Source organism: Indicator indicator, chromosome 5, assembly GCF_027791375.1.
Source record: "Indicator indicator isolate 239-I01 chromosome 5, UM_Iind_1.1, whole genome shotgun sequence".
Lineage (NCBI taxonomy): Eukaryota > Metazoa > Chordata > Aves > Piciformes > Indicatoridae > Indicator > Indicator indicator.
Genome location: NC_072014.1, coordinates 37,212,835 through 37,228,350, shown reverse-complemented (window position 1 = coordinate 37,228,350; position 15,516 = coordinate 37,212,835). Strand labels below are relative to the sequence as shown.

The 15,516-nt window shown below is 53.8% G+C and overlaps 1 protein-coding gene across 1 annotated transcript; it reads right to left on the bottom strand.

The window, feature by feature from the left end:
* Positions 1 to 604: 604 nt before the first annotated feature.
* On the bottom strand, positions 605 to 13,380 carry CYTIP (cytohesin 1 interacting protein). Its single transcript, XM_054381292.1, has 8 exons — positions 13,234 to 13,380; positions 11,114 to 11,163; positions 10,784 to 10,838; positions 6,147 to 6,249; positions 5,921 to 6,014; positions 4,943 to 5,012; positions 2,126 to 2,192; positions 605 to 1,071 (listed from the first exon to the last, which is right to left on the bottom strand). Exons 1-8 carry the CDS (start codon positions 13,378 to 13,380, stop codon positions 605 to 607), a joined length of 1,053 nt encoding a protein of 350 aa, XP_054237267.1.
* Between the last annotated feature and the right edge of the window lie 2,136 nt (positions 13,381 to 15,516).

The window sequence follows — 15,516 nt, the reverse complement described above, 5'->3', positions numbered from 1 at the left end:
CCACACTTCACCCACTGCCTGCTTCTGAGTGAGCTGCTGCCCTCAGTCCTAAGCCATGCAGGAGTCTCACATAGAGTCCCAGGCATCAAGGATCATAGAATCATAGAATTGTTTGGGTTGGAAAAGATCTCTAAGATCGAGTCCAACCATCAACGTGCCCCAAAGTGCCATGGCCACAGGTTTCTTGAACACCTCCAGGGATGATGACTCCACCACCTCCCTGGGCAGCCTGTTCCAGTGCCTGACCACTCTTGCAGAGAAGAAATTGTTCCTAATCTACAACCTAAACCTGCCCTGGAATAATTTCAGGCCATTTCCTCTTGTCCTATCACCTGATATACTAGGGAGAAGAGACTGACCCCTAGCTCCCTCCAACCTCCTTTCAAGCTGTTATAAAGAGAAATGAAGTCTTTCCTCAGCCTCCTCCATACTAAACACCCCCAGTTCCCTCAGCTGCTCCTCACCAGCCCTGTTCTCCAGACCCTTCCCCAGCTTTGTTGCCCTTCTCTGGACCTGCTCCAGCCCTTCAATGTCCTTCTTGGAGCGAGGGCCCCAGAACTGCCCCCAGCGCTCAGGGTGCCAAGGGTGGATGACCCACGTGCTGTCAAACCCGACTCTCCTCCTCCTCCACCGCCCTCTGAAGGCCTGGGATGAACTTCAGAAGCTGCTTTCGGATGCTGGATCTCCTGCTTTTGCGCGGGAGGGTCCCGAAACTGCTGCTGCCGCTGCCGGCCTCCCAGAGCGGGGACATGGAGCCGCTGCTGGCCAGGCTGACGCTGCGGATCCTGCGCAGGGACGAGCCCCTGGCAGCGCCGTCCCCGTCCCTGGGGAGGAAGCAATCGTCGTCCACGCTGGACAGGCGGCTCAGGCTCTCGGCGGCCGAGTCCTCGAAGGCTGCGCTCTGGCAGAAGCTGTCCTCGCTACCCAGGGTCATGGAGCTGAGGCGGGAGCTGCTCTCGCTGGAGAAGCGAAGCTCCCTCGGGCAGAGTGGTGCCGGCGTGCTGCGGCCACCGCGCGGGCTGGGCTCCTCCAGCCCCAGCCCTGCCAGCACGGCGTTGGCGTTCACCTCCCCTGGAAGGGAAGCCCAAGAGGAGCGTGAGTCGCGACTGCGGCAGGTTGGAAGGGACCCTCCAAAGGGCATCTTGTCCAAGCCCCCTGCAGGCAGCAGGGACACCTCCAACTAGATCAAGCCGCATCCAGTCTGACCTTGAACGTGTCCAAGGATGAGGCTTCAATCACATCTCAGGGCAACCTGTTCCAGTGCTTCACCACCCTCATTGTTGAAGACCTTCCTCGGAATGTCCAACCTAAACTAACCCTGCTCCAGTTTCTCCAGTATCTGCTTACTACATAGGATTGGATTACGTGACCTCAAAGGTCCCTTCAAACCCAAACCATTCCCTGATTCTGAGGCTGGAGAGCAGGATGTCTCTGACATAAGGAAACACCATGCCTGGCAGCTCAGCATGGGGAGCAGCCCCTGTCATAGACTCATAGATTGGTTTGGGTTGGAAGGGACCTTAAAGATTCTCTAGTTCCAACCTCACCTTCCACTAGACCAGATTGCTCAAGGCCTCATCCAACCTGGCCTTGAACACCTCCAGGGAGGGGGAATCCACAACCTCCTTGGGCAACCTGTTCCAGTGTCTCACCACCCTGCCCCTGGCAAAAGCTGTGCCCTGGCTGCGGAGTGCTCCCTGCCCCTGCCATCTCCCTGTGCAGAGTCAAAGCTTCTCTCCAGGCAACCAACCAACCCTGGGAAACCAACCAATCAACCAAACCAGCCCTGGGCAAACCCACCCAACCCTGGGCAACAAACCAACCAACCAACCAACCAACCAACCAACCAACCAACCAACCCACCCAACCCTGGGCAACCAACCAACCCAACCCCTCCCCTGATAAGCCCAAGATAAGAATGGAAAAATCTTTGCAGCCCACATCTGCTCAAGCAGAAGAGCAGAATGAGTCAGTCAAGCAGCATCCAAATTCATCATCCCTGGAAAAAAAAGCAAGCTTTCCCAGGGCCAGCCCCACTGAGAGAAGAAAGAGAGAGCAGATGAGGAGGTGGCAGAGTGGCAGAAACCAGCACCCTGTGTTTTCTCAGCCAGACACGAGAACCTACCGTGCAGTAAGCGCTGCTCCTGCACCAGCAGTGAGTGCAGCTCCACCACCTTCTGCTGCAGGCTTTGCTGTGGGGGGAGAGGGTCCATCACACACACATCTTGGGAAGGTCCCAGCGTGGGGGTTCTTCCTGGGGCTCCCTCAACTCTCTGAGCAGGAACCATGTACAAGGACACTGCAACACCCTGCCCAGGCAGGTTGTGGAGTCTCCTTCTCTGGAGAGCTTCCAAACCCACCTGGGCATTGTGGTCCTGGGCAAGCTGCTGTGGGTGCCCCTGCTTGAGCAGGGGGGTTGGACTGGATGATTTTCGGAGGTCCCTTCTAACCTGACCCACAAGACACGAAGGCTTGTGGCACAGCTTTCTTCCAGCTGCTCTTCTCACTGAAACACTTGCTGGTGGCTTTGGCCAAACCAGATGTAGAGGGTGGCTCCAGCTTCCCTGTAGCTGCCAGCACTGAAACAGGCTCACCAGCAAGATGGGAGCAAGGAGAGCTTCTGAAGATAATTATTCTGGAGAAATTTGCTCTCACCATCTCGACATAAAGTACTTTTTAGAAGTTTATCATTGACTTAAAACTAGGAAGTTGCATCCAAGAAATGCTAAGGAGCTGTCCAAAGGTTCTCCTCATCCAGACCCCACCAAAAGAGCAACTGCTTCCTGGTCCTGGTCTCACCAACCTAACTGGCACAGAGGTGGGATGGGCAGAAGAACTGCTGCATGGAGCAGGTATCTGGCCACAGCTGGATACCACAGTGGCGGGGGATGCCAAGGAGTCCATGCCCCAGGTGCTGGGTGCTGCACCCTGAGGGCAAAACAAGCTTTGTGGAAGCCAAACCTGGGATGTTTCACACTCCCAAGCATGTCACTATCTCACTGTGGTCACAGCAGCTGAGCATACCCTTCAGCAAGGCATCAGAGAGGGTGACAAACACAACTGAGGTTCTCCCACCACAGCCATATGCCCAGAGTCACCCTGTGCCCATGCTCCTGGCAGAGGGGTGGCACTGATGGAAAAGGCCTTTAGCTGAAAACTCCCTCTTGAGACAGAGGATTCTGAGGTTTGGGCTCCATTGTTTCCCTGGAAAGGGGCAGGGGGTGGGGGGAGCCCATTGTTGTGGCTTCACTGGTTATTTGATCCTGGTTTCCAAGAGACAGACCCACCGACTGGTCATGGAACAGTGGTCACAGAATCACAGAAACAGGATCACCAAGTCCAACCCAGAACTCTACTGTACAAGGCTCACCCCTAAATCATATCCCCAAGCACCACATCCAAACCACATTCATACACATCCAGGGTTGGGTACTCCACCACCTCCCTGGGCAGCACATTCCAATCCCTGACCACTCTTGCTGGGAAAAACATTTTCCTACTGTCCAGTCTAAACCTACCCAGTCTTAGCTTGAGGCCATTTCCTCTTGTTCTATCACTAATTACCCGAGAGAAGAGACCAGCAGCAGCCTCTCTACAGTGTCCTTTCAGGTAGTTGCAGAGAGCAAGGAGGTCTCCTCTCAGCCTCCTCTTTTCCAAACTAACCATCCCCAGCTCCCTCAGTCACTCCTCATCAGATTTATTCTCCAAAATAAATCTTATGGCTGGGATGGAAGCCTCCTGCTGCTGGGGTCTCCTTGACACAGTGGTGACCTCTCTGGCTCTGAGGTCCAGCTCGTTTCTCACTGTGTCTCAACGAGTCACCTGGCAGGTGGTCTCAGCTCGGCCCAGCTGGCCAAGCTGGTGGTCTCAGCTCCCACCAGCCTGAGGCACTGGGGACACAGTCAGGTGCAGTAGTACCACATGCAGGACTGTGTCCTGTTCTGGAGCCTCTATTACAGAAAGGATCTGGAGGTGCTGGAAGGTGTCCAGAGAAGGGCTACAAGGATGATCAGAGGGCTGGAGCTCCTCTGCTATGAGGACAGACTGAGAGAGTTGGGGTTGTTCAGTCTGGAGAAGAGAAGGTTCCAAGGAGACCTTCTTGTGGCCTTCCAGTGTCTTAAGGGGGCTACAAGAAAGCTGGGGAGGGACTTTTGAGGGTGTCAGGGAGTGATAGGACTGGGGGGAATGGAACAAAACTAGAAGTGGGGAGATTCAGAATGGATGTTAGGAAGAAGTTCTTCCCCATGAGGGTGGTGAGACACTGGCACAGGTTGCCCAGGGAGGTGGTGGAAGCCTCATCCCTGGAGGGTTTTGCAGCCAGGCTGGATGTGGCTGTGAGCAACCTGCTGTAGTGTGAGGTGTCCCTGCCCATGGCAGGGGGTTGGAAGTGGATGATCCTTGAGGTCCCTTCCAACCCTGACAGCTCTATGATTCTATGTGAGGCCAACATGGCTCCTGCACTCACAACCATCTCCCAACAGCTCCAACCACACTGAGCATGCAGAGCTTTGCTCCAGTGCTACCTCCAGGCTCAGATTTCCAAGCTTTTCCCACCAACCAAGAGCCTCCCAACACCCACCCCTTGGTCAGCTTTCCCTCCTTCAGAGAGAAATTAGCAGCCAGCTGCAGGGGCCCAACGCTCAAAAGCAAGCCAGCTAGCTCCAAAGGCATCCTCCAGACCCCCACCAGTTTAACCAGCCTTGGAGGGGAATCCAAGCTCATGGGGCTCTCACCCTGATCTCTTCCTCCCTGCCCATCTTCTAGGCTGAAGTGATGGTGACCAGCATGACAGGGACCACAGGTGGGGGTGCTGGCAGCAGGGCACACACAGGTGCCTGCCCTGCCAGGATACCCAGCCCCACATACACCCTCCTGACCCATCAGCAGTGAGCCTACAACTACCCTCTGCCTTCAACAGGGCTTGACTCATCACTGAGGTTACCTTCAGGAGGTGCAGCTTGGTCTCCAGCTCCATTTTCTGCAGGAACATGGCCCCATTGACAGTCTCTAGCCTGGAAAGAACAGGAGATGCTGGCATCAGAGAGGAGAGGGCCACCAAGCTCTGCCAGGATTGTCACACCCCACACCACAGGGACATGGTGCCACAGGGACACTGTGGGAGCAACCACATGTGGAGACAGGTCTGGCTGGACCCTGTCCTCCATGGATGTCTCCAGGTGCAGGTCTGGCTGGACCCTCTCCTCCATGGATGTCTCCAGGTGGTGGTGTGAGATAAGCAAACACGCAGCAGGGGTAGGAGGAAAAGGACTAAGAACAAGAAGGGCACTGAAGGGCTGGAGCAGGTCCAGATAAGGGCAATGAAGCTGGACAACAGGTCTGGTGAGGAGCAGTTGAGGGAACTGGGGTTGTCTAGCCTGGAGAAAAAGAGGCTGAGGGGAGACCTCATTGCTCTCTACAACTCCCTGGAAGGAGGTTGGAGTCAGATGGGTGTTGGTCTCTTCTCCCAGGGAACAAGTGACAGGACAAGAGGAAATGGCCTCAGGTTGCACCAGGGGAAGTTTAGGTTGGTCATGAGGAACAACTTCTTCCTTAAAAGGGTTGTCAAGGCCTGGCCCAGGCTGTTCAGGTCAGTGGTGGAGTCCCTGTCCCTGGAGGGGTTTCAAAGCAGTGGAGATGTGGTGCTGAGGGCCATGGTTTAGTGCTGGGTTAATAGCTGGACTCAATGATCTTCAAGGCCTCTTCCAACCAAAACCATTCTATGACAGGGTGGGGCAGCACTGGGGCACCTTCCTAGAGCTCCTCTCCCCATCCCCAGCCCTCCCCTACAGCAAGAACCTGGCTCTGCCCAACCAGACCACAGGGGTTTCTGCCTCTGGCACAACACAGGACTGCAGGGCAGCATGAGAAGCTCCAGGAGGACAGACTATTAAGCTCAAGACCATTTGAAGGAGGGACCTACCTTAAATAGTTCCCTGAAGACTTTATCAAGTCTACTATTTGCTTGTGGCTGAAGCCATCAGTGTTCACACCGTTGATGCTGGAGAGGATGTCACCTGTTGGAGACACCCAGGGGTCAATATTAGTGTCTGGAGGTTGTGGATGTCTTCCATGTGCTCTACAATAAAAATAATGGGGGGAGTAGCAAGATAAGGCCACCCACAGGAGGAGAAGAGAGGAATAGTTACCAGGCTGAAGGCCAGAAAGATGGGCAGGACTTTCTTCTTGGATTTTGCAGACACAAGTGAACACCTCCAGGGAGCAAGCATTTTGGTGTGGAAGTCTAATGGTCTGTAGCACCAAAGGGACACAGGGTTACTAACCACATAGGAATGAAAATTGTTTAAAAATAATAGTCACAGAACCCAGTCCAACCCCCCTGCTAAAGCAGGGCACCCACAGCAGCTTGCCCAGGATCACATTGCCCAGGTGTGGTTGGAAGCTCTCCAGAGAAGGAGACTCCACAACCTCTCTGGGCAGCCTGCTCCAGGCCTCCAGCACCCTCACAACAAACAACTTTCTCCTCATCTTCAGGTGGAACCTCCTGGCTTCCAGTTTGTGCCCAGTGCCCCTTGTGCTGTCCCTGGGCACCACTGAGCAGAGTCTGGCCCCAGCCTCTTGCCCCCCACAGCTCCTTTAGCTCTTGCTGAGCATTGCTCAGATCCCCTCTGGGGCTGCTCTTCTGCAGGCTCCACAGCCCCAGGGCTCTCAGCCTTTCCTCCTCACAGAGATGCTCCAGGCCCCTCAGCACCTTTGTAACATTCAACTCTGACCCCTGCAGTTCAGGGTAGCTACTGATGGAAGCAGAGCATGCTGAGCCCTGTCCCTCCCCACCACAGCTCAGAAGCTCTTTATTCTCCTTTGGGAAAGCTCTGCCTGTTTTGTGTTTCTGACCTGAGGGACAAAGGTGGCTCCTTGTCCTGTCCCTGGGCACCACTGAGCAGAGTCTGGCCCCAGCCTCTTGCCCCCCACAGGTCCTTTAGCTCTTGCTGAGCATTGCTCAGCTCCCCTCTGGGGCTGCTCTTCTCCAGGGTACAAAGCCCCAGGTCTTCCAAGCATCTCCTCACCAGAGAGATGTCTTTTGTGCTGAGCAGGGTGTGGTGCTCACCATGCAAGTGAGGACACCACAGTGAAACAACCTAAAGATTAGCAACCACATTGTGATGGTGGAGAATGGCAGACACCAAAGAGATGCCTGCACCTTGGTTTTGCAGAAACCCTGGGTTTAAATCATCACCAAAACCTCAGCCAGGCAGGATGTGGTTTGCTCTACTGAAGGACACTTCACTTTCCCAGGCACAGCAGAGCTGGGTGTGCCTCAAGCCTCTCAGAAGGTAGTTGACTCCTACTGGCTGTGAACACCACATGAAGGCAGCTGGGGCTGCCAGAGAGAACTGGAAAGCAAGGAGAGTGGAACCTTCTTTTGGCCTCTTAAACCCAGCCATGCACTACCCTAGAAGCATTTTGTAGTCCTGACTTCTGCATGAAGTCATCCTGAGTGTGCAGCCATCGTGGTGCTCAGTGCTGAGCTGTACTGAGGGACTTGCTAAAGCAGAGGATGGAACCCCAGCAGATCCTGCAGCAACAGGAAATCTCTTCTTGCTTACATGCAAACCTCAGCCACGCCTGCCTACCAAAACTGGGGGCTGAGGCTGAGCTTCCTGAAATCCTCCAACAAGCCACAAGCTGCCCCAGATGCAAGAAGTCTTGATAGAACCCCCCATTTCTCAGCCAGTGTGGAACAAATAGGGGGGAAGATCAGGTGGGTTCAGGTCTTACCTGGCCAGATCACACCACTGCAGTCATTTCAGCCCTTAAACCCACAGGGCAACTCTGCATCAAGTGAAACATGAGGGTCTTGGAGGACATGCCACTGTAGGTCACACTTGCCTTTGTGGGGTTTTTTGACCTGCTTCAAAGTGCTAGGTCTCACCTACCAACCTGAACAACTGGGCCAGGTTGAGGGACAGGAGTTGGACAAAGAGGATGGGATTTGTCACACCTAGCTGGAGCCACCTGGGCAGAGGCATCTCAAGGTCCCCACCAGAGCTACAAGAGAGCTACCTGGACAGAGGTGCTACGTCCCACCTACCATCCTGGGCCAGATTGAGGGATAGGAGTTGGACAAAGAGGATGGGGTTTGTCACACCTAACTGGAGCCACCTGGACAGAGGCATCTCAAGGTCCCCACCAGAGCTACCAGAAGAGGGTAGCTCCAGGGCATGACTGAGGGCCCCAAGGGAAGCACTCCAATCAGGGAGGTGGAATTCCCTCCTATGTTCCTTTTTCTCCTCACAGTGGAAGGCAGCTGGGCCAGTTTTGGAGGGGACAGAAAGCTTTTAGGTGGCTGCAGCAAGGGGAGAGATGTGCTACCAGAACATCTGCTCTGCAAACATTCAGGCACTTTGGGAGCTCTTGGCCCCAGGCTCTGGTTCACATGTGGGAAGTAAGGAGAAGCAGTAACATGAGAGAAGCTCTGGCATTCAGCCATCACTGCAGCTCTCATGAGCTCCCTGCAGATGGTAGACCTCAAGCTTCACATCATCCTGCTCAGTCTGGCCTAAATTTAGCTTGTAGCAAGGAAATGACAGCTTCTAACCAACAGCTTAGCATGGGGCAGATGCTGCCTCCCCATCGCCTGGACCTTCTAGTGAAGCACTCACGCTGGACGTAGGGCCAGGAAGAAAATGTGCCAAGAACAATTAATTTTAATCAGAACATCATGGAGAATGCAAATCTGCCCTTGACAATGGCCACCACAAAAGCCCAATAATTGACTCCATTATCCACCCTCCTCAAAGCTCCCCACTGCTGGCCAGCCAAATCCTCCCTCCTCATTAGTGCCAGGCCTCAACTGGAAGCAGTTTGGCTCTTCCCAACATTCTGCTTTCCCTGGAGATACCATCTTCCCTTCTGCACAGAGAGCAGTGAGCTCTGTCACCATGGCTCTGACACCCCAGGGAGTGAAACAGAGATGTGAGAGAGTCTTACAGGCTCACCAGTGGGCTGCTGCTTGCAGGTCCCACCAAGAGCAGAGCTCTGTGGTACTGCCACAGCCTCCTGCACCAGTACAGACCAGGGATCATCCTGCTAGAAAGCAGCTCCATGGAGAAAGACCTTGGAGTCCTCGTGGGCAGTAAGTTATCCGTGGGACAGCAATGTTCCCTTGTGGCCAAGAGAGCCAGAGGTATCCTGGGGTGCATCAAGAAGAGCGTATCCATCAAGTCAAGGGAGGTTCTCCTCCCCCTTTAGTCTGCCCTGGTGAGACCACACCTGAAATATTGGGTCCAGTTCTGGGCTCCCCAGTTCAAAAGGAACAGGGATCTACTGGAAAGAGTCCAAGAGAGGCTATGAGGATGATGAAGAGACTTGAACATCTCTGCTATGAATGGGCTGCCCAGGGAGGTGGTGGAGGCATCATCCCTGGAGGTGTTAAAAAAAGATTGGATGTGACACTTGGAGCTGTGGTTTAGTTGTCAGGAGGTGTTAGATATTGGGCAATAGGTTGGACTTGGTGATCTCTGAGGTCTTTCCCAAGCTGGTTGACCTGTGAAAGACCTCTGAGAAACCTGGGGCTGTTTAGTGTTGAGAAGAGAAGGCTGAGAGGGGACCTTATCAAAGCCTATAAATATCTGAGGGGTGTCAGGGTGAAGGTGCCAGGCTCTTTTTGGTGGTGCTCAGTGATAGCACAAGGAACAGTGGGTACAAGGTGGAACACAGGAGGTTCCACCTCAACATGAAGAGAAACTTCTTTGCTGTGAGGGTGCTGGAGCCCTGGGGCAGGCTGCCCAGAGAGGTTGTGGAGTGTCCTCCTTTGGGGAAATTCCAAACTCACCTGAATGTGTTCCTGGGTGACCTGCTCTAGGTGATGCTACTTTGGCAGAGGGGCTGGACTCAATGACCTCTAGAGGTCACTTCCAACCCTACTATTCTGTGATTCTGTGTTCCCAAAACTGCACCCTGTTTTTCCTGGGAATTTGCATTTATGACCAGGATTTTCCAGCTCTGCTGACCATGAGTCACTTTGCTCACAAACAGCCACAAAAGAGAAATCTCCCATCAGCAGCACTCCTGGCAGGACCCTGCTTTGACCCCTTGGTGAGTTACTGACTTCCACACCTAACAGAATTTGTTCCCTTATAATTCAGTCCCAAAAGTTGTGCTAAGCAGTTCAAGATCCAAAATCATACCAAAACTGAGCATCTGCTTTAAAAATACATCTCTCTGACATAGAGATGTAGACACTGAGGGTGGGGAGACCTTGGCCAAGCTTACCCAGAGAGGTGGGAGATGCCCCCACCCCTGCAATCATCCCAGGCCAGGTTGTTTGGGGCTGTGAGCAACCTGTTCTAGTTGCAGATGTCCCTGCAGGAGGGTTGGACTGGATGACCTTGAAAGGTCCCTTCCCACCCAAGCCAGTCTGGGATTTGATGATCCTGTGTCACAGGAGGCAGTCAAAGGCTAGGGTAAGGGAATTTTGGACAGAGATCATTTTGATCTCTCACTTTTTGGATGAAAACATTCTTTACACAATTCTCCCCCAAAATATTCATTTATGGGGTAAGAAGGCATGGCCACTGCCTCACTCTTGGACTGGGATGAGATTTCTTCTACATTCAATGCTCTGACTTATGAGGACAGAAATCCTCATCCATGGCCTGTGCTATGAGAAAAATCCTTGGAGTTGCATCCCACTTTCTGACCATCACTGTCAGGAGCCACCAACAGACAAACCTTTCTGTGCTCTTAATGTTGAGGCTGTGACACTTTGGGGCTTGCACCACATTTGATTTTCAACCCAATCAACTTGGCACTCAAACCTTACCTGGATTTCGAACCCAAACAGCTCCTTGTCTTCTTTTAAGATAGCAACCAGGTGTCTGGAAGGAGAACACAGAGTTCTGGGTGAACACTGAGGTGCCACACTTCATCTCCCTGTCCTTCTACCCAAACCCATCATGTGCCCCCACCCCTGTGCTAGCCTTCCCTCAGACTTTGTGTTGGGCTCCTCACCCAAACTCAACATCACCATTTCACCTGCCTGGGATCACTCTTAGCCCTGATCCCATGAGGTAAGCTAGATAGGAAGGTGCTCAGGACACATGATCCATGCACAATAAGTGGAAACAGGGATTACAGAAGAATCTTCTCATACCTTTGTGGCCTGGAGGAGTCATCCATGGAGCTGGATCTGGCTAAGGCAAGCTGCAACCAGAAATGGGGATGGAAAAGGGTCAGTAGGTTTTTTGAGGCACATGGCTAAAATTAGCAGTTTAGAGGAAAACTAAAATAAGCTGGTGGCATCCCACATAGAATCATGGCATGGTTTAGGCTTGAAAGGACCTTTCAAGTCTAACCATTAACCCAGCACTGCCAGGTCACTGCTAAACCATGGCCCTCAGCAACATAGCTTTGAAATCCCTCCAGGGATGGGGACTCCACCACCTGGGAAGCCTGGGCCAGGCCTTGACCATCCTCAAGGGGAAGAAATCATTCCTCATGTCCAAGCTAAACCTGTCCTAGTGCAACTTGAGGCCACTTCTTCTTGTCCTATCACTTGTTCCTTGATAGGAGAGACCAACCCGTGAGAGGCTCCAACCTCCTTGCAGTGAATGGTTGAGAAGAGAAAAGGTTTCCCCAGGAGCTATAAGGTCTCCCCAACTTCATATTATAAACTTAGAACCTCAACACCAGTCAGAAAAGCAGAAACCAGACAGAACTTCAGGTGCCTGCAGACAGTTGCCTCTACAGCTGGAAGCACAGCATTCCTGCACGGATGCATGGCCATGGCAACAAGCATCCCAGATCCCTGCTTCAGGCCAGAAGGTGTCTCTGGCAAAAGCAGGATACTGAATCAAAAATCTGGAATCACCTCCTCACTGCAATATTTGCAGTCAATGCTGCCAAACATCAGCCACAGCAGGACAAAAAAAAAGATGCCACAGTGTGTGACCATCTTCAGAAACACCCTTGAAGACACACAGAGAGAGAACAAGAGTGTGGGCAGAGACCACTTGGGTAGTCATAGGGCTACAGGCAAGATGTACCCTGGGGCTGATGGGTCCTGCCCTTGTTGTAACTCATCCAACAGCAGCCTCACAGCCATCACCATCTCAACCTGCAACCCAAAGGCTGCTCCACCACAGGCACAGGAGCTGGATGCCACCCAGCAGCCCCATTCCCAGCATCAGCCTAGCTGTGCAGCCATTGAGTTCCAGTTCCTGATGACACTTTCATGGAATCACAGAATTGTCAGGGTTGGAGGGGACCTCAAGGATAAACCACTTCCAACCCCCCTGCAGGGCAGGGACACCTCACACTACAGCAGGTTGCTCACAGCCACATCCAGCCTGGCTGCAAAAACCTCCAGGGATGAGGCTTCCACCACCTCCCTGGGCAACCTGTGCCAGTGTCTCACCACCCTCATGAGGAACAACTTCTTCCTAACATCCAGTCTGAATCTACTCATTTCTAGTTTTGTTCCATTCCCCCCAGTCCTATCACCACCTAACACCCTAAAAAGTCCCTCCCCAGCTTTCTTGTAGCCCCCTTCAGATACTGGAAGGCCACAAGAAGGTCCTCTCAGAGCCTTTCAGGCTATTGATTGTCTCAAACATTTTCTGCCTGGGCTTCTTCACCCTGGACAAGCAGACTCCAGGTTGGACTTGCTCAGCTGGCAACGTACAGCAGCAGCAAGGGAGAGTTAGGTGTGAAACCAGCTGCACACACTAGAAATGACCCAAATCGACCCAAAGCTGTGCAGAATACTCCAAACTGGAAACCACTGGTGGTAGGTGCTCTCTGGCAGCAGTGCAGAAGGAAGGACAGCACAGCCAGACTGCAGTGCTGCAGTCAGGGTGAGTGTAAAGCAGCAGCCAGGCAGCAAAGCTCACAGGAGGAGTGATGGAGGAGAAGCACTGCCCAGGCAGGACCATGGCTTGGTGGACACCTTGTGCACCCAAGCCCCCCCCCAAGCAGAACACCTCTTCCAGACTCCTCTGAGGACCTTCCCACACTGTGGTGCTGCAAAGATGTCACTGCAGTCGCAGCCTAGCTCAGCACCCAGAGGTGCTCCTTCCAGCACCCCAAAATCAGGAGCCATGGGGAGCTGTGAGGTCACCTGGGGAGACTTGGCCACTTCTGCACAACTCTGCCAAGGCAGGCTGTGAGCAGCTCTCCAGGTGGGATGGAGCCATCCCCCTGCCAAACCCAGGAGCTATCCTCTTTCCAAACCCAGGAGCCATCCCCCTGCCCAACCCAGGAGCCATCCCATACCTGCTTGTGCCCACGTGGCAGTGTGCCCACCGTGTTGGCCAGGTGCTGGAGCCTCCTGCTGTCCATTGGCACAGCCTGCTCCTCACCAGTGCCAAAGGCAATGAAGTTGGCATTGTGGTTCTGCTGGAGGAGCTTCCTGAGGGCCATCTCGGTGGAAGGGGCTTCAAAGCAGCCTTGCCCAGCCCTGTGGCAGGGCTGAGGGAACTAAGCCACCCTCGTCCCTGGGTGATCAGAAGCAGGGGCAGGAAAAGAGCCACGTGAGCTGTGGTTTGGGTGCAGGTTATGCAAATCCCTCCCAGTCACACACCAAGGCAGGGGCTGTGCTCCTAGCAGGACTCAGAGCTGGGCTTGGCACTGACAGAAATCTGCTTAACTTCCCCACTCCTGCACACAAGTTCCCACCAACCAGCTGCTGCTCCCTGCAATGATTGTACCTAAAGCAGTGCTGGTGGTTGCCCTTCAGACAGACCTGGCCCAGCTGGGGAGTTGTGCAGAGATGAACTTCATGAAGTTCAGCCAGGGCAAGTGTAGGGTCCTGGCCCTGGGGAGGAACAACTTCCTGCACCAGCACAGGTGAGGGGTGACCTGTTGGGAAGCAGCTCTGGGGAGGACCTGGCAGTGCTGGGGGACAAGTTTCCCATGAGCCAGCAATGTGCCCTTGTGGCCCAGAAGGGCAATGGTATTCTGAGTGCGTGAAGAGTGTGGTCAGCAGGTCAAGTGAGGTTTCTCTCTTCTACTTTGCCCTGGTGAAGCCACATCTGGAGTTCCGGGTCCAGTTCTGGGCTCCTCAGTTCAAGAGAGACAAGGAACTATTGGAGAGAGTCCAGAGAAGGCTACAAAGATGCTGAGGGGCCTGGAGCATCTCTGTGAGGAGGAAAGGCTGAGAGCCCTGGGGCTGTGGAGCCTGCAGAAGAGCAGCCCCAGAGGGGAGCTGAGCAATGCTCAGCAAGAGCTAAAGGAGCTGTGGGGGGCAAGAGGCTGGGGCCAGACTCTTGTCAGTGGTGCCCAGGGACAGCACAAGGGGCAGTGGGCACAAACTGGAAGCCAGGAGGTTCCATCTGAAGATGAAGAGAAAGTTGTTTGGTGTGAGGGTGCTGGAGGCCTGGAGCAGGCTGCCCAGAGAGGTTGTGGAGTCTCCTTCTCTGGAGAGCTTCCAACCACACCTGGCCATGGTGATCCTGGGCAAGCTGCTGTAGGTACCACTGGTGTAGCAGGGGGCTTGGACTGGATGATCTCCAGAGATCCCTTCCAATCTCAGTGTGCTTGGATTCATTTTTTCTCAACAGACACTTTTCATGAACCTTACCCAAGTGCTGCTCCAGGTGCCCAGGACAGCAGGGACAGGCTGGCAGAGGTGCAGGCAGCACGGGGCACAGGCAGGGGCAGCCAGCGCCCGCGGGTGAGGGCTGCCAGTTTCTGTCCCTGCTGACCCTGTGGGAGCTTGGTGCAGCCTGGCATCTGCTGTCACCACAGATTAATTCCGAGCTGATTTGCATGCCCTCATCATGGCCCTGCTCTGCCCGTGGTGGTGGAGGCAGGGCAGGGATGGATAGGCTGGGAGCCCCCCCCCCACGGGGAATGGAGCAGCCTTTGGGTGAGGGGCTGTGAAAGAGGCAGCAGGAGCCTGTAAAATCAGTACCAGTGAAAAAAAAGAATCTTGTGCCCTCTCTGAGGCTGGAAGCAGGCCTGGTTTGGGCTACAGGGGCCATCACATCACACTCCACGCAGGAGCTCATGGTAGGTAGAGCCAGGAGTGTGGTGGGATGGGGCCATTCAGCTCAAGGGTCAGTAGAATTTGACTGCCAGCACAGAAGCCTTTGTTTGCTCTCTTTCTTTCTTTCTTCTTTTTTTTAAATGGTTGATTCTAAACATGTTTCTGACACAGAAAGTTTGTTCCCCTCCTCTTGCCCAGCCCCTCACCACGTCACCTCACAGGGAGGAGCTGCCTGGCACCACTGCCCGTGTCAGTGGTCAGCATGGGCTTGGGGATGGCACAGGAGAACCAAGGCTGCTCCTCCTGCAGCAATAGGAGCTGCATCCATCCCTCCATCCATCTCACATCCTTCTAGGTGCTCTGCCATGCCAAAAGGACAACCAGGAGAACATCTCACACATTTCCATGTACCTGCACTGGTTTGGTAAAGATCTCCCTCACGTTTGTTTTTTTTTTACACTCCTGTGACATCTCCTCTTGCCACCAAGCAAAACTCCCAATAACTTTAGGAGCCAAGTGACTCAGAGAAGGTCACCCACGTTTGTGTGTGCCAGCAGAGATGCTTCCTT

Excerpts from the sequence above, each read along its gene's own strand:
- CYTIP (XM_054381292.1), bottom strand. The coding sequence starts at position 13,380 with ATGGCCCTCAGGAAGCTCCTCCAGCAGAACCACAATGCCAACTTCATT. Across the intron at positions 6,250-10,783 it reads TGTTTGGGTTCGAAATCCAG|ACCATTAGACTTCCACACCA; the intron begins GTAAGGTTTGAG and ends TTGGTGCTACAG. Across the intron at positions 2,193-4,942 it reads CCAAGCTGCACCTCCTGAAG|CAAAGCCTGCAGCAGAAGGT; the intron begins GTAACCTCAGTG and ends CTCCCCCCACAG.